Source organism: Lacerta agilis, chromosome 15 (assembly GCF_009819535.1).
Source record: "Lacerta agilis isolate rLacAgi1 chromosome 15, rLacAgi1.pri, whole genome shotgun sequence".
Classification (NCBI taxonomy): Eukaryota; Metazoa; Chordata; class Lepidosauria; order Squamata; family Lacertidae; genus Lacerta; species Lacerta agilis.
The window spans coordinates 21,628,242-21,646,799 of record NC_046326.1 but is presented as its reverse complement, the minus strand read 5'-3'; the positions used below and the strand labels follow the sequence as shown (position 1 = coordinate 21,646,799).

Sequence of the window (18,558 nt, the reverse complement as noted above, 5' to 3'; positions counted from 1 at the left end):
CAGTACCTATTTAACTACTTGCACTTTTTGCTTTTGAACTGCTAGGTTGGCAGGAGCTGGGACCGAGCAACGGGAGCTCACCCCGTTGCAGGGATTCAAACCGCCGACCTTCTGATCGGCAAGCCCTAGGCTCTGTGGTTTAACCCACAGAGCCTGCCTTTAGCCTAACACAATTTCTGAACTATCGTAACTATGGGAAAAGGTCGCTGTTTATTCACCATTCATCCCGATTTGTATGCCCAAAGTTTGCAGGTAGGTTAGACAACACTGGTTATCTATTGAGTTTTCATTCTAATTCATTTGCGGGCAAGTTAGATGACATTGTATCAACAAATTGTTTATGCCCCACTTTCTAGTGTGTTTTCTGGACACTTTCCTTATAGCATAAAGTCCAATTTTGGGAGGAAGCAACCATGTTTGTTGCAGAAGAGAATCAGCTTTAATTTGGCAACTCAAATTTGCCAGTATAGTATGTGACTGAATCCCACCTGAAAATAGTGACAGTCTGGATTAAAAGCATTGACACTTGCCTTTCCACCTAATCAGCCTTTTTCTTAGGAACTGGGCATGGGTGATGGGTGAAGGAATAGTAGAATTGTAGAGTTGGAAGGGACCATGAGGGTCATTGCAAGATTGGGGGTGGGGGGAACGTACTGTTGAGTACAGTGGTACCTCGGGTTATGTAATTTATTGGTTCCAGGGTGCAGTTTGTAACCTGAAAAGTACGTAACCCGAACAGTGATACCGTGCATGCGCAAAAGCGCAATATCGCGCTTTACGCATGCGCAGACCGCGCAGAATGCTTCTGCGCATGCATGGACCACGCGCACGGCGAAAAACACTTCCGGGTTACGGGAGTACATAACCTGAAAAAACGTCACCCGGAGTGGACGTAACCCGAGGTACGAGTGTACTGCCAGAAGAAAGCACTGCTTCCAACAGACAAGGGTAAATGAATGAAATGAGATTCTAGATCACTTCCCTATAAGCTGGCCAAAGCACTGCAAGGTCACCAAGCTTTTCAGTGCTACTTGCCTCCCCTCCCTTCCTCCAGGTTTGTTTTTACACACAACCTGACTTGAGGGCTTAATTCTGGCCGCCCAAAAAGGGGTGTGAAAAATTCGAAACCAATACTACTTGCTGACACCTTTATCGCTCGTAAAAGCAAGGAAATTCAAAGTTACAGTTTCCACAGCAACCTCGCTTCTCTCCTCGTTCCAAACAGAGCTCAACAAATATCCTGTTGACCACCGATGTGTACTTTTGCAGAGGAGCACACATTACATTCCGCCCCTCTTGTTATTAGATTTATAGAATAATTGAGCGCATGAGCTTGCTTCTCAGTTGATAAGGGGCTGCGGTAGCCACATTTTAACAGAAAGTAGGAGAGCAACTGCTAGAAAGTGGAGAGGCAAAGTTCTTCCCTGCACTTTTCATGGGGGAATCATGGGGGAGCAGAAGGCATGTGCAGAAAGGGTGGGGGAGTAGTGATGTTGTTTAATGACTATCATTGTTTTGCTGCAGCATGCCCACTGGTGTGAATGAAATTTAGCACAGTGTGCCAGTATATTGGTCAAAAAGCCACAGTTCCATAATGCAATAGGTACTGCCGTGGGAAAGGAACATTAAAAATGAGCTAGAAGTGCTAGCATTATAACCAGGAAAACTAAAATATTACGCCCCACATCTGAATGCACCCTTAGACTAATGTGTGGATCAGAATGTAATTACTGTATCCTGATGTTGGAATCTCTTTTCTTGAAACTTGGACCCGAGACAATGGATTTAAGTTAGAAGAAATGAGATTCTGACTAAACATCTGCAAGAACTTTCTGGTGGTAAGAGCCGTTCGACAGCGGAGCAGACTCCTGCAAGAGGTGGTGATCTCTCCTTCTTCGGAGGTTTTTGAGCAGAGGTTGGATGGGCATCAGTCACAGATGCTTCAGTTGACATTCCTGCATTGCAGGAGCTTGGACTAGAGATGACCCCCAGGGTCTCTTTACGACTCTACAATTCTTTGATTATATGATCTTTCAAGTTTTGCGGTTCTCCAGATTTTCAATTCTTCATGGCAGGGCTTGAGTCCTCATGCAAATCATGTGCTCTTGTCGCACGACAGACTGCCAATGAACATACATTTCTAAGCATTTGTGCTAGATGCAAGAAGAACCTGCTTCTGACCAAGAGATGTAACTTGAGTTGGAAGCTCAGCTCTGAAGACTGGCAACAACTCTAGCAACTCACACTGTCAAAATCTTTACAAGGCATCAGCACACAGCAAAAATAGAGACAAACAGGGGTAGTGATTTATCAGGACTAGTGTTTAAAAATGAGGGCTGTCAGAAGCTGGAACTATGGGCATCACTGAAATGCTACACATTTATTCATTATCCCCAAAACAAAACAAGAAGCCTCCATTCTAGTCTCTGATTGTGCTCCTGTCTCACCAATTTATTATTTCAGATCAGTGAATTCAAAGCCTAAAAATCTCTTTTCTCCTGAATTTATATCTTTCATTGATACAAACTAGGAGTAAATCCTTGTGAGTCAGTAGTCAAACTGGCATAAGCAACAGGGAAGGATCTCCCTCTTGGTTCATGCAAATGAGGTCATCAAATTAAAGTTTAATTTTGTCGTATTCCCCCGCACCCCACCATGCAAAAGCAAGTCTGGAAGCTCAGCCTCATTACAGGGAATTTGTCATTCCATTGTGTGGATTAAACTGATTAATATTACATAACGCACAGAACTATGCCACTAAATGCACCACCGTTGTTCATTATTTCAGGATCACTCTGTAAGGTAATGGAGAAGGAGACCGAAAGCTGACAGCAATGCAAACTAGCATAGCAGAGAGAGAGAAAGAAAGAGAGAGAGAGAGAGAGCGCGATACGGCTGCCTGCAGCACCCGCAAATTATCTATGAGGAAATTTCACCCTTCTGAAGGAGCGCGAGCGAGTTCCCAAGGGCATTGTGTTTACATCCCCCAAAATCAAGCTATTAAGGCAGAGACATTGTCAGACGCAACGGCGGCAGATAGAGAGCATTCCATCTCCATCCTCTGGTTTCTTCTCATTTGGAAACCATTTACGATCCAATCCCACAGGCGGCTTAGGGTAGAAAAACACCATAATTTGCAGTGTGCGATTTCAAATTCTACAGCTGCTTTTTATTTATTTATTTATTTTTGCCATTGTTGCTGCTGCTTGGAAGAATATAGATGAGGAGAACTTCTTGAAGAAACCCTTGTTTTTTATGCAACACTTACGACAGCATGGAAGCATCAGAGCCCGCGGTAAAACAGAGAGCCCCCCCCCCCCGGCCATTCCTCCTTAAAGCAACATGAACCATGAAAGCTGTGCTTCAGATTTGCTGGGACATGTTTTAAAAATGAATCTTGATGAATGCAAAGGAGCTTTTGAGCAGGATCTCGCTTCATTCTTAAATCCCCTTTGGATATTTTAAGCCTGGTCCTCATGGAAAATTCATTCAAGTCACAGAAAGAATATAATACGTATATGCATTTTTAATTGGTTTTTTTTTAAACAACAACCATGCAAGCAACACTCATAATTTCAATTTAAAAGTAGTTTGAACTTCTAAGATGAGTTTTGCCTTAACAAGGGAGCTTTATCTGAGTCCACCAAAACATACACAATGCCAGACAAGGTAAAAAGAAGGCAATAAACTTCCTCCCCATTCAGATAAGTAGCATCCCCACCACCACCACATTGGTAGATCCCTGGGAGTATTTGATAACCCTGACCCTGGGGTTATTTGAAGGAAAGATACTTTGCCATCCTGCAGGGTGCTTTTCTTCACCATCAGTCAATATTTTTTAAAAAGAGCCGATCCCTATTGCTCACCTTCATCAGATACAGAACTAAGGTGGGGAATAGCACTTAAGCCCACCAAAATCAATACAACGTACTTCAAAGAAAATATTTGTAGGATAAGAAAGTTAACGTGAAACATGCCACTATTCCTAAATTGTAACCTGAGGCCAATAAGAAGAGCCTGCTGGTTGAGTCCAATGGCCCATCTAGTGCAGCATGCTGTTCTCATAGGGGCCAACCAGATCTGCCTGTGGGAAACATGAAAGCAGGATTCGAACACAAAGCACTCTCATTTCTAGCAAGTGGTATTCAGAAACATTACTGCCTCCAACAAGGGGTTCCAACTTGAACAAAATATTGTGGGGAGCCCAAATAAGCCCTGCCATGCATAATCGATCCCATGACATGGTGCACAGACACCATTTGAATGGCAATGTCCATCAGATTTGGGGGCCCCCAGTGCCCTCAAATATTTTATTGGGGGTGTGTAGACCCCTCAGCCTCTAGGAGTTGGCTCCTGTGCTTCCAACTATGGAGGCAGATCATAGCCAACGTGGCTAGAAGTCTCCTTATATTCTTACGGCTAAGAAGAGGTTCACAAAACAATTGAGAAGCCCTGAGAGCCGCCATTCTGGAATTGGTGCCTTACCTCGTAATATTTGCCGTCGGAATAGCAGCCACAGTTGTGAGGTAGGATGCAGCTCTTGCCGTTGAGGACGTAGCCCGCATCACACTGGCATCCTTCGACACAATAATGGTTGCAGTCACTTTTCAGCCGGATGGCAGCGCATCGGGGCTGGCACACACTCACACAACTCTCATAGTGGCTGTTGGGAGGGCAGCTGACCGCTGGAAAAAAAGAGGAAAAGCTTCTTAACATGGCAACACACCCCTGCCTGATGGTCAAACTTCAATGTCCCCCTCTTGCCTTCGGGAGCGCATGCACACCAGAAGGCCCAGTATGATCAAGAGCCGGAGAAGGCCAAATCTCTTTGTAATTCCCAGAGATGCATTGCCTTTGTCCTTGAAACCAAGTGGGAGAAGCAGGGGGCCTACCCCCCTTGCTCAGCACTATTGCCCCCAACAAGGAACCTGAAATATGGGGGGGGGGGAATTGCCACCATCTTCCTCATGCTCCTTCTAAAATTCAGTTCTGCAGTTGCCACCAAGGAAAAAACTAAGGCAAAAGAAGTGTTTCTTTTTCTCCCTCTCCAACTGATGAAGACAATACTTATTGAGAGACAGGAAAAGGGGAGGAGATCTACATGGCACATTGGCTCCAGACACTTTACGGTCAAACAACGAGAAAGAGATGCAAGCATATAGCCTGACAATAGGCAGAGATGAGTTGAGCAAAGGTTCTGTGGGGCCTGGAGGTAAGCCACGATGACGATGATGATGATGATGATGATGATGATGATGATGATGATTAGGAGGACCCTTGTGAGAACAGGGAGTTGGCCTGGGTAGGCTTTTTGTCTGACCTTCTGTACTGAGGAGAGGCAGTCCTACCATGGAACAGCCACCTAGTACCTAAATGGGAACTGTAATGATGAAGGCTCTATTCTGAACACAAGAAAATCTGGAGAGCTGAAGAGAGACAGTATATTATTCAGAGTTCTGAAACCAGTACAACAGAGACACCGAGGCTCACATTGTGCAAACACCTTTCTTCAGCTGCACCGACCAACACAGGAGTCAGCAAATGGCAGTCTTGTGGCCACATCAAGTCCTTTGAGGGCGCAGTTTGCTTCCTCTGCTATTGTCAACCTGGCACAAAAAGGTGGGTAACAGCAGGCCGTTGGGGGAGGAGGTTAGACACCTGGCTGTCCCCCACTCCAGGTTGAAAACCAAAACCAGTTCCTTATAGCCTCTGACCTAAGTGGGGCGTGGTTATTTTTTTTGGTAGTGCATCAAAACATTGATCAGAAATGACAGGATTAAAAGTGTGTGTGTGTGCACACCAGATTCAACCAAAGTGGAGGCTGGTCCATTAGAGTGCATGGCACACTACCCTACCAGCTTTAGTCTACCCTCCACCAGCTCCGACCTGCCTGATTTCTTACTTACATCCAGTCCAGGGGTTGACGCTGATGGGCAGCTGCCTCCCGCTTGGGAGTTGCTTCCACAGGAGGCATTGATGGCCACCAGCTTGGAAGAGGATTAGACAAATTCATAGAGGAGAAGGCAATACATGGCTACTAGCCATGATGGCTGTGCTCTGCCTCCATATTCAGAGGCAGTAATGCTTCTGAGTGCAAATTGCTGGAAACCACAGGAAGAGCAAGTGCTTTTTTGCCTAAGTCCTGCGTGAGGGTTTCCCTGTGGCATCTGGGTGGCCTCTATGAGAACAGGATGCTGGACTAAATGGGCCATTGGCCTGATCCAGCAGGCTTTGCTCATGAAATGAAATTAATAATGATCTAGCCTCGGTGCTCTCCTTGAAGAACTCAGCAAGAAGAAGGATGGGGATGAAACTAGAATAAGTTGGTTGTGCCTGCCAGTGGCTCTGGCGCCACCTACTGTTGACCTCCCTGCCCACTGGATGCAGCCACCACTGCTCTTCCAGAGCACTTTTCTGTGCCTCTGAAAAACAACTGTATCCACCCTATGAGAGTCTGAAAAGCCAAGCTACTGCAAACACTCAAAAGATGAAAGAATGGAGAACATCCACAAGTCCTCTGCTTCTCCTCCTCTCCCCATCTAACAGCTGCATTCAGGTCCTTGAATTTCAGGAGCAGAGCTGATTTAGGCCATCAATTTGTGAATAGAAAATGATCCAAATTTAATTTTTAAATCTTATTAGTGATGAAAATGACTTTTCGATTGATTTGCCAGACGGTCTGCCTGCCGGAGGAGCTTTGCATCTTCATTTATGAGGAGACTAATTGAACGGTACATTGTAATCCTATTGACCACAGAGACAGGCCTCCAAAGAACAAATACGCACTCTTTCGCTCGCATGTATAAACTAATAACATTTGCATTTGACAAATGAAGAACAACTGCCGCTGGGACTGGAGATTTAACCTACATCTTTCCAGAAATGGGTTTGGATGTGCAAAAAAAAAATACCTTTGCTTATTTAACAGTTCTTCCCTTCCAACCAGAGGGGGAGAGGGTACCTGACTCCCCTTCCACCTTGGTGAAGGGACAGGACACCTGGTGTAGGGGGTACATTGGCAGGGGACAATCTGGTAGAATGTTGCAGCTGACTGTCCTTCCTTATGTAGGTTTGTATTCAGTGACGAGGTCGCAGTGGGTTTAAAATTCATTACTATTTCTGCAGTAGGCTCCCTGTCTCCAATGTCCTAGAGCCACACAGCCAGCATGAAAGGAGAGCTTTTTAGCCACGGGATGCTCCAAAGCAAAGCATTTAGGAACTCTGAAAACACAAGGTGCTTCAGTTTCAAGAGAATGGTGCGGAGCACTCCAAATCATTTGCCCATGTGCGTGCACAGAAAATGCATCTGGCTGAAAGGCAACACAGAGATATCTGCATTGATCATTGCAGTGCATCTCAAATTCTTATTATTGTATGATCTTAGATGGTTGTGTAATCTTAGGAGGAGTGTGGCTGTGACTATTACGAAGGGACTCAGCACTTTTGAATTTGCCACTGCACTGTTGGTTGGAGCCAACTAGGTTCTACTGAGAGCAGACCCACCAAAATTAATGATCCTACGTTAGTCATGTCTAGTAACTTCAGTGGGCCTACTCTGTAGCACAACAGGATGGAAACAAGCAGGTCCCGTCCGGACAAGTTTAGCATTTCTCATTACAATTAGGCAGACTGTGCTTGGGTCAGTCCAGTGAGCCACATCTGTCTCCCTCTGTTCCAAGATCCAGTGAGCCACATCTGTCTCCCTCTGCTCCAAGATCCCCCAGAAGTTTACCTTGGAACAGTGAATGGCAGAGGTGGTGGCTTTTGGTGCTCCCAGATCCCAGCGATATGTCTTTTCCTGCCAAGGACCACAATACCCAGCATCCCTGGCAGAGACAATGGCACTCTGCATGCAACTCACACTGAGCAGGCTGTTTCTCCCCCCTGCTACAAGTAACGTTTCTAGGCCTCGGAGCAAGGACTACAGTGATAGCAAGTGCTTTGTAAATGTTGGATTGGAATACTCACAAAGCCCCAGTTCTTTTTGGATGAGTCAAATGCATTTATTATTTAGACAGTGCTTCAAAAGCAAAGTGAGTGTATGAAGCTACATATCTGACCGGTGGCATAGCATAGGGTGGGGGTGGGGGGTGGGGGTGGGCCGTTGCCCCAGGTCCATTTTTTTGAGGGGGCACAATCAGGAGTAACCCATTTCAGCCTGCAGGGCCAGATGCAAAACTGAATGGAGCAATTAATATGATTATTATTTTTTTACCTTTGTACAGCAGACCTGTTACTAAATATACTCCTCTCTATCCTCCAATGAATATCCAATGAAGCACATGTTAGTATCATTTGTTTGTTTGTTTGTTTGTTTGCTTTCCTTCTAATTTTATAACTTTCAGAATCATCACATTTTCATTATTATTTGTCGCTATTGCTTATTAAATTTATGTCCAACTCTTCCTCCCCAAATAGCTCAGGGGCAACAAACACACAAATGGTTAAACATCTAAAAACAACTAAAAACAATTCTAATACAGGTGCAGACTGTATTATCAGAATTCAAGGACACACTGCAGCCAGGCAAAAATACTCAAGGTTCTGCAAAGCAGAAGCAGTAGCATACCTGGCTGGGGAGAGGCTGTGGCCTGGGGAGATTCCTGAGGGCCAGACAGAGGCATGGAGGCCTGAGGTTTCCCACCCCTGTGCTAGAGACTGAAACTGGGACCTTTTGCATGCACACCCATTGGGGAGCTAATTTCTGGGGCAAATCTGTCCTACATGGCACTCCAGACAATCCAAGGACAACAGCTTCAACTTTTACAGCAGCCAGATCAAGGGCAGGCTGTTAGGAGATGCCACAGCAGGTTTGCAGCAATGAATCCAAGGAATTGCCAAAGTCAAAGTGAGCTTTTGTGCTGAGTGCTTAAATATCTGTCAGATTTAGGGAGCAACCCATAATTCATCCTCTTGTGGCTGCGTTTCCTTTATGAAGCCGGTGACATGAGAGATAATCTTCCGTGACTCTGGTACACATCTCTTTCATGTTGAGGCATTTGTTGAGCTATTCTTTTCCGCTGTCTCCTCTTATCTGTGTCATTTTTATCCAATACTTTCCATTTTGTCATTAGGTGCCCTAATCGGAGTCCCTGCCTCTCTCTGGGAAACCTTGGCACAGAGAAGCTCTTTCTTTCTTTCTTTCTTTCTTCTTCTTTCTTCTTCTTTCTTTCTTTCTTTCTTTCTTTCTTTCTTTCTTCTTTCTTTCTTTCTTTCTTTCTTCTTTCTTTCCATTCCTAGCAATTCACTCACTGTCTCCTTCCTGCAAGCCTCAGACCATGAAACTGTTCTCCATCTTTGATACAAGCTGAGCTCCACTTCTGTGTACCTCAGAGGGTCTCGCAAAGATTAAAAACAACAAACAACAACAACAACAACAACAACATGCTCTCCATTTAAAGAGCAATCATTAAACAAGGCAAAGAAAACCGAGAGGGAGGTCAGAGGCAGAGCTGAGGAGATTTCAGATGTCTCCCTGAGCAGTTAATCACACTGAATCTGCTGTTGCAAAGTGGACCACAAAGTGACCTGGAACTGGGCAGAAGGATGGTTGCTACAGGCCAGCTATACTGATGAACTGTGGAGCAGTGCCAAGCAGCTGACTCTTCAGCACCCAGGGCAAAAGCCTCGTCAGCCAGGTTTGTGCATTTAAAATAAGAATCCATGCCAATGCTCAAGCTCACAGCCCTTGTGAAATCTGAGGCCTGAGAGGTGTCATTAGGGATGAGGGGAGATATCTGATTCAGCTCGCAGAGCGATGTGCAAATCAAAACACAGTCATCCTTTGACATTTGCATTTATCCGAACCTTGTCGTGCATGTCTCCAGCCTAGTAATATACACAAACATGCATCAGCTTAGCGAGGACAGAGGACAAAATTGTACGGCACTAGGGGAAACTGCTTTGTGAAAACAATGTGTATGTTAAGCCAAAATGCATAGGAAAATGCGCACTGAAATGTGGATGTATTTTCAAAAATGGATGTAGAAATGTAGAAACTGAATTTATGTTTTATATGTGTTGGAAGCTGCCCAGAGTGGCTGGGGCAACCCAGCCAGATGGGTGGGGTATAAATAATAAAATTATTATAATTATTATTAAGATGGGAAATATGAGAAATAGCAAGAACCCGAAATTGACAAATCCACCATTCCCTTTGCTTAAAGTGGGGACTCGACCCCTGCACAACACCAAGCTTCGGCCAGTGAGGAGGCCGGTGACAGGTAGACTAGCCAGGAAGCTTCTTACCAACTAGAGCCTAGATTTTGACCCCCTATAAAAGCTTCCATGTCAAGATTTCTGACTTGCCTGGCCAACAAGACTCTTCTCTGCTGTTGTTCCAAATGACAAATCATTTCTCTCTCTGTTTTTACCTGGCCCACACCTTCCTTTTAGCATGAGGTGAGGAACCTCTTCCCCTTCAGATGTTGCTGGACTACAACTCCCTTTGTTGCTGACCATTGGGCATGCAAGCTGGGGCATCTCAAGGGCCACAGATTAGCAGGAGCTACGTCTAACAGCACACAGCCAGCTATTTTTGAAGCTGTTAGAACAGGAAAGGTAATTAGACCTAAGTGTGGTGTTGAGAGTCGAGATCTAGACACTTGCTTACTAAGGACCAGGCCTAGTCCTAGTCAGGTTGCTTTTAGACATAGTAACATAAGAAGCTGCCTTATATCAAGTCAGACTGTTTCTCCCTACACTAGGGTGCTCTATTCTGATCGGCACTGGCTCTCCAGGACCTCAGACAGAGAATCATTCTCATCACCTGCTGACTTGATCCTTTCAACTGGAGCCAGTGTGGTTAGAGTGTCAGACTAGGACCTGGGAGACCAGGGTGCAAATTCCCAGTCAGCCATGAAGCTCAGTGAGTGACCTTGAGCCAGTCACTGCCTCTCAACCTAAAATATCCCACAGGGTTGTTGTGAGATTAATTGAGGAGGAGCAGAACCAGGTACACCACCTTGAGCTCCTTGGAGAGAAAGGTGGAGTGTGAATGCAAGAAACATAATAAACTGGGACCTTCTGTGTGCAAAATGCGTGCTCTACCCCTGAGCTATGATCGCCTCCCCAGACTTACTTTAAGAAGAAAGTATTCCCTTAAAAAACAACAACCCAGGAATGCCCCTGTTAAACATCAGTGGAGCTACTGGAGATGGAACAAAAGGATAGTTTTCATGAACAATGACAGAGATTAAAACAGGTTCAGCTCACAGCACAAGGTGAAGTTTCTCCAGCCAGTTACAGCAATCCCCTGGGTCTGGCAGGTGCTGGCGTAGTTCTGCAGCCAGCTGCAAGCCGTTTGCACTGCGCCACGATCGATGCAGGTGTCAAACAGGCAGTTCTTGTAGAAGAAGGAGGGGTTGACTTTGCTGTGGCACCTGGAGAAGACGCCACTCTTGCTGGGGATCAAGCTGCACAGCTGCTGGGGCTTCCAGAAGCCTTCCACCTTACGACAGGCAGGGCACCTGTCACCACAGCCAACCTGGCAAAAGGGGTCCCTCTTGGCCCAACTGTGGCCAAACTCATTGATGCTAGAGACGGCAAAGCCACCGGAGGTCTGGAGGTCATCGTCAGGGTTGCTGTTGTATCGCCCACAGAGGCCGTACGTGTTGTTCTGAAGGCTCCGCGGGACAGTGACGGAGAGGAAGGTTTTCCAGTCATAGACGACCTTCAACCCAAAGTCGGTCTCCACGACAATGTGGAAACCAAAGGCAAAGATGTTTACTTTCCCTTGTCCAAGCTTCAAGGGGAGGTAAAGGCGCTCATTGTTGATCTGCAAAGAGATGCAGTGAAGTTAGCTAGAGACTAAGACAACTGGCGCCACACCATTCTCATTCTGCATTTGTTAGCAAATAACCATTTAGCGTGGCAGCACCCACACTTTGGAACTCCCTGCCTATCGACATGAGGCAAGAACCTTCCCTTCCCTTCCATTTTTGGCACCCACTAAAACAATTTTGCTTAGGCTAGCCTCTCTAGATGCATAGAATGTTGACTTGTTTAGTTTATCATTGATTTTAATCACTGTTTTTGAACAATCCAAATTGTTTTTTTTAACTGTTTTTTTTTTTGTTTATTGGTAATTTTATTACCTAATACATTTTGTAAACCACTTTAAGATTTTACTACAATCAAATGATATGTAAATCTTGAAAAAAATAAATAACTAGCTTTGGGAGGTGCGTTTCAAAGAAAGATGGCCTGACACAGAAAAACCTGGTCTTCGCTCAAGTTGTGGAAATAGTTGTGTGGCTTTGGGCCAGTCCCCATTTTTCTTTTCCAAGTTGCTCATAGGGTTGTCATCAAGTTAAACCTCTGCTTTGAGCTCCTTGGAAGAAAAAGAATAGAATACCAGTGCCATGAAAAATTGAGTGAAAAGGGACACATGTATCTAGCAGGAGAGAAGCACCACACACTAGTTTATAATAGTGAAACACACAGGCCACAATCCAGCTCAAAGCTGGGTTCACTGAAACCCATTGAAATCAAGGTAGAGTGTGCCTACAGGTTCATAATAAACACTCCAGGTCACCTGACAAATGGGGTGATTATGGTGCACCAGTATTTACAGTCTGCAACTGTAACAGTACACGTGCCAAATATTTGGTCTGAGTAACCTCCACCCACCTTTGACTCACAAAAAACCAACAGATCATGTGTTCGTGTATAGATGGAGAGGGAGCTGGGCAGCAATCTCATGTGAGATGGTTCTAACCTCTTCTCAGCAAGAATCCACAAAGACGGGCAGCCGCGGTTTCAGCACCTTGGCTAGCTCTAAGCACACAACTTTCACTGGAGAAGTCTCCAGTGAAAGTTGGGCATTGATTGAGGCCTTATAAGAGCCTCCCTCTTGTTCACTCCTTCCAAAGCTCCACCCACCCTGCCTGAGGAGTGTGACAAGCCCTTTACCGGAGGGCGGGGGCTGCTTCTTCCTTCTGTGGCTTCTTGCCTAATCCACTCCCTCATCCTTTGGGCAGCCTTGGCTGCTTGGGCGAACCACGCATAGGAGAAGCTGTCTGGTAGTTACCAGTTTAGGTTTGCAGGTTTGTGGCCATCAGCCTCAGATTTGGTATCTGGAACCTGGTTGTGTTCCTCAGCCAGCAGTATAGCAGCTCCAGACTGGTTATCATTGGACTAAGACCTGGGACACAAAGGTTCAAATCTTCACTTGGCCCTGAAGCTCTCTGGGTGACCTTGGGCCAGTCACTGCTCCTTAGCCTAGCCTACCTCACAGGATTGTTGTGGGGATTAAATATGAAGGGAGCAAACCATGCACACCACCTTGAGTTCCTTGGAGAAAAAAGTGGGACATGAATTCAACCATCAATTAGCTTTATCTATCACCTGAGGCCAAGGCCATGACAGGGACTTAACTCCATGATCTATGGAGACATTGTAATGTCCCATTACTGAGCAGTGCCAGCCCTACTGGTAGGCAAGCTGAATCAGTCCGTCTTAGGTAGCAAATTCTGGATGCCGTTAGGGGGAAGAACATTGCCAAATATTTATCTTACTGTTGTCTTTTTACCATCACGCAGGGCAACATTTGTATTTCCTGCCTTAGGCATGAAACAACTGTTTCCGGCTGACTCTGTGACTGAGAGTCACTGAACAGCCAACTTCATCCTGACCACAATGCTAAAAGAGGTTGAATTCAGATTTCCATTTCAGTCCTTTGGGATTCCTGTTTAACACTTCTGTGGATTCTCTGCTATTTAAAAGAGAACAAGCCAACAACATGCTGCTCCCGGGAGGACTGAGCCCAGACATGTAAAAATAGTGACAGAAGAGTTTCATCCATGACAGTGTTTTCCTCCTTCAACTGTGCAGGAAAAATAATAATACACGAAGCTACCTTTGACAACCAAATATGCAAAGGGGACAATATTTAACAGTGCATTTAAGCACTTAAACATATCTAGCTCCTTCTGGTTTGCAGTCACTGCAAAGTTATATACTGGAAATAAAGTCTATCAGTGACTACTAGGCATGATGACTAGGTTCTCTCTCCACTGTTAGAGGCAGCATGCCTCTGAATGCCAGTTGATGGGATCCAGGGATAGATTTACCATGAAAATGATAAAATTTAAGCTTCAGGGACACTAATCCCAGAAGTGACTTTAATCCACATTGCTTAAAAAATTGGGTCTGGTAGACCCAATTTCATCGTTCTGTGATGCATCATGCATGTATATGACATTTCTCTAATTTTCATCCCCCAAACTGTAAACCATAGAAAATTTTGATTCACTTTATTTACTTTGACATGGGATATAATCCAGTATAGCAATTTTAATGAAATATGAGATGTTCTAGTACGTGTGTGTATGTATATATACACTGATTGTTGTGGAACAACCCTATTGAAGAAGATAGCAGTGGCTACCCAGACCTCGTTGCTGGTTACGAAGGGGCCCCCATAACACTTCAAGCTTCAGGGCCGCATAAATGTAGGTCTGCTAGGGCTGGGATCAGGCCAATGGCCCATCCAGTACAGCATCCTCAACCAGATGCCTGTGGGAAACCTGCAAGCAGGACCCAAGCACAAGAGTACCCTACCATCTTGTGGTTTCAAGCAAGCATTACTGCTCCTCAGAGACAGGAGCACAGGAGTTGACGGTCATCTTTCAGGAGTTGCTAGAGGATGCCAGTCCCTCAAAGGTGGTCCTGTCCTTCGCTCCCCAGAAGAAATAGCCATGAATTTACATCTCCATCCACCTATTCTCTTTCCGCTCCCTTGCCCAACGTCCTCAACCCCTTGAAGCATTTGTCATCTCCCCATCATAAATGCTTGGCTCTCAGGTACAATGTGACCCCAGTTCAATATCTAATGGAAGTTAAAACCCAAAGGTTTCACTGACAGTGGCTGAATTTGCATCAGTAGCAGTGAGAACAAGAGAAAAACTCACCACCTAAAACTGGGAGGGCCCTCTTCAGCAGTTAACCTGAGATTGTTGTGGTTTCTATATTCTGCTTTTCCATCTGTTTTGTTCTGACATTTGTATGTACTGTACGCTTTCTCAGTTCTGGTCTACAGACTGTAATAAATCAATTCAGTGTTGCTGCGTTAACTCACCAGCACGGTGTGCTTGTAAGCCCGGTGGATGATGATGTTGTAACTGAAGACCTCCACTTCCACCTGCTTCACCCACAAGGCGAGGGAAGGGTCCCGATCTTCATTCTTGGCAGTGACCGTAAACTCGGGGAATGTTTCCAACCTCTCCGACCTCTGCCGGGAGACGGTGGTGCAGAGGACCAGGGGGCAGCTGCTCTGAAAATCGAAAGCAAAACCATCAAAGGTCAAGTAATGGCCATAGCCGGAGATGATGCAGGAGGCATCGGTGCGAGCCTGGCAGTAATAAAGGCCGCTCTCCTCCATGCAGTACTCATCCTCTTTGCAGGGGATGTTCTCGCAGTGCACACTGTTGTCGGAGCCATTGCAGTAGCAGAAATACTGGCAGTCAATGTCCATCCAGAAGGACTGGTTGGTGGAGAGCTGGTGGCCTTCAAAGCTGCAGCCGCACTCGGTCCTGGGAATGCAGTGGGTGCCCCGGAGGGCAAAGCCATCGTCACATTGGCAGCCCTCCGTGCAGGTGTCCAGGCAGATGGGGCCCATCCCTAGGCTTTCGCAGGACTCCGAACAGGTCATGCACTCCTCAAAGTGGCTGTTCTCTGGGCAGGTGAGAGCTGGAGCAAAACAAAAAAGGGGGGAAGCACAAGTTCAGCTGGCAGCCAGCCACTTTCTCTTGAAGTCCTGCCGTGCTGTGCCTCAACATTGTAGCATGGCTCAGGGTGGAAAAGCAATGAAAAACTAGAAAAACCCTTAGTCTAGTCCAGGTCAAGACAGGACTTTCTGTTTTGCACCTATCTGCAATCAAATCCTGTACTGAGCATAGGTGTCAATGTCTTCAGAATCCCAAATTGCTGTTTAAATTGGGGGGAAAGCTACATTCTAGTCCTTATGCTTTTGAACAGAAGCCTGGAAATGCATGCAGGCAAGGTTAATTTCCGAAAAACATAAACAAAAAGTCAGCACAGGCTTAAAAATTCAACAAGCTGAGCACACTCTGGTCTGCAACTGTCAAAGATATCAGGGTGAGGTTTAAAACCATTCTGCTTCTCTGGGAGCTCATAATCACAGGCTCCAGACCAGAGCTATTCATCTCTCTCTCCTTTTTTGAGCAGAAGGATATGGGCTGTCAGGTCTAGCTAAGGCCAATCACTCTGGGCTCAGTCTTGCCCAGCCCCTCCTCTATACAGTCCTAGCGATCAGGGTTGATCAATTGTTTGCTAAAGTGCTTTGTAGTATAAATGCCCTGGATGTGTCATGTGCATTCCCATTTTCAAACTAAGCAAGAAAGGTGCATGCACAAGCCTCTCTCCATGGCAATCTGGATGGCCGTCTGTCAGGGGTTCTTTAGGTGTGATTCCTGCATTGCAGGGGGTGCCTTCCAACTCTACAATTCTATGGTTCCATGGCTGGGTGGGGTTGGGGGTTATAATCAGGACCATACAATGAAACTGATTCAGGACAGGCAAAAGAAAGTTTAAAACAAGTTTAAAACAAGACATACTTAACCTTTGGAACTCACTGCCCCATGATGGGTTGATTGCCACTAGTTTAGAAGGCTTTAAAAGGGAGTTAGTGTTCTCCTCCATTCTTTTGCCTATCAGTAGTTATTAGGGACTGCCATGTTCAGAGCCAGTATACCTCTTGACTAAGAGGTCTAATTCATTTCCCTTTTCTTTCTTCCTGCTTTGTGTGTGTCAGGTGGAAGGACCCTTGACTCGCTGCACTTTACTGGTAGCTACAAAATGCTCTTGAACTTGATGCTGTAATGTCCAGCAATTCAGAAACACGAGGGAAGCCTAGGATGCTTTCAGCTAAATCCGCTGGAGGGAGTTTTATTAAGGGAGAGACAATGCAAAGCCTTGCAATATTACTGCATGGTTTTATTCTTATTCAAGCTGCTTTATTAGTTTCTTTGTCAATTATTGTCATTCAAATTGTCGTTGCGTTGCATTGCCTTGTTTATTATCCTTTCAGCATTGTGCTACATTACGCAGCCTTAGGCTTGATGGAGCTTCCTTCCTGTTTACCCTGTTATCCCCTCCCCTCACCGCATATCAATATGCTGTTAAGTTTGTTTCAGTTATAGTCATAAGAACATAGGGAAAGCCTGCTGGATCAGGCTAATGTCTTATCTAGCCCACCATCCTCTTCTCACAGTGGCCATCCGGAAGCCCGTGGGAAAACCACAAGCTGGATCCAAGCACAAGAGCCCTCTCCCCTTCTGAGGTTTCCAGCAGTTGGTGTTCAGAAGCATTACTGCTTCCGACCGCGGAGGGAGAGCATGTTATCATGACTAATAGTCATTGATAGCCTTCTCCTCCATGAAGTTGTCCAATCCCCTTTTAATGTCACCTAAGTTCATGGCCATCACTGCCCCTTCGGTGAGTGCGTTCTATAGTTCAACTATCAGGAACCCGTGGCCCTTCTTACTGGTTCAGCTTTATCCACTTGGGTGCTGAATATCAGGACCGCAGACCCACAAATGTTGGGAATGAACTAGGTCTGTTGCTTTTAAGCTTTGCTTTAGGGTTTTCTGAAGGCATCTGATTGGCCACCATGAGAAGGAGAGGGCTGGACCAGATGGAGACCTGGTCTGATCCAGGAGAGCTCTTTTTATGTGGGTGGTTTCTAGGTAGGTGGTTTTTACGTACGTCGGGTTACAGACGCTTCAGGTTACAGACTCTGCTAACCCAGAAATAGTACCTCGGGTTAAGAACTTTGCTTCAGGATGAGAACAGAAATCGTGTGGCAGCGGCACGGCGGCAGTGGTGCAGTGGCAGTGGGAGGTCCTATTAGCTAAAGTGGTACCTCAGGTTAAGAACAGTTTCAGGTTAAGAACAGACCTCCAGCACAAATTTCTTAACCCAAGGTACCACTGTACTATGATTAAAGGGGTCCTTAGTCCTGTCCATTCACTTCAGTGAGTCTACTCTGAGCAGGACTAGCATTGGATAGATCTCTGTGCTTCAGTAAAGGGCCACAGCTTAGTTTTGTACAAAACGCTAATTCGTTTTTTGTTTAGCCAAAGTGTGGTCTGGTGTGTCCAAACCCAGCTCTGGCAACAAACCATGATTCTGGCAACAAATCACAATGCAAAGCAGTTCCCGAACTGTGACCTTTTTAAAACTCTGGCTTCATGTTCACAAGATGATTCTTCTTTTCTTTTAAGCATAATTAAAACAAACCATGGTTTAGCATTATTTATGACTGCAGCCAGTGTATCTCCAACTACTCCCCTTAAAAGATTCACAGATTTCCGAGTTTGTGTGAAAGCTCATCGCCTGCCAATTCCACGTCCTTCCGTTTGCATTAACTTGGCTAAGCCTTCTTGAGCTTCCGCAGTGTGAACTTCCTACATCCGCCTTTAGATTATGATAATAATACCACTGTCAGCAAGTATATTACCATAGCTAAACAACTCCCCCCCCCCAACCGTCTCGCTCATTCAAATTAGCCTCTGTTGTTACAGCTTAAGTCGGGAT

The 18,558-nt window shown here is 45.5% G+C and overlaps 1 protein-coding gene across 1 annotated transcript in view; it reads right to left on the bottom strand.

Annotated features, from left to right (window-relative positions):
- TECTA (tectorin alpha) overlaps positions 1-18,558 on the bottom strand; it is a 113,319-nt gene that overhangs the window by 17,028 nt on the left and 77,733 nt on the right. Inside the window, 3 exon segments of the mRNA XM_033172655.1 lie at positions 4,486-4,685; positions 11,215-11,776; positions 15,080-15,690. Coding sequence (XP_033028546.1) covers positions 4,486-4,685; positions 11,215-11,776; positions 15,080-15,690 — 1,373 coding nt within the window.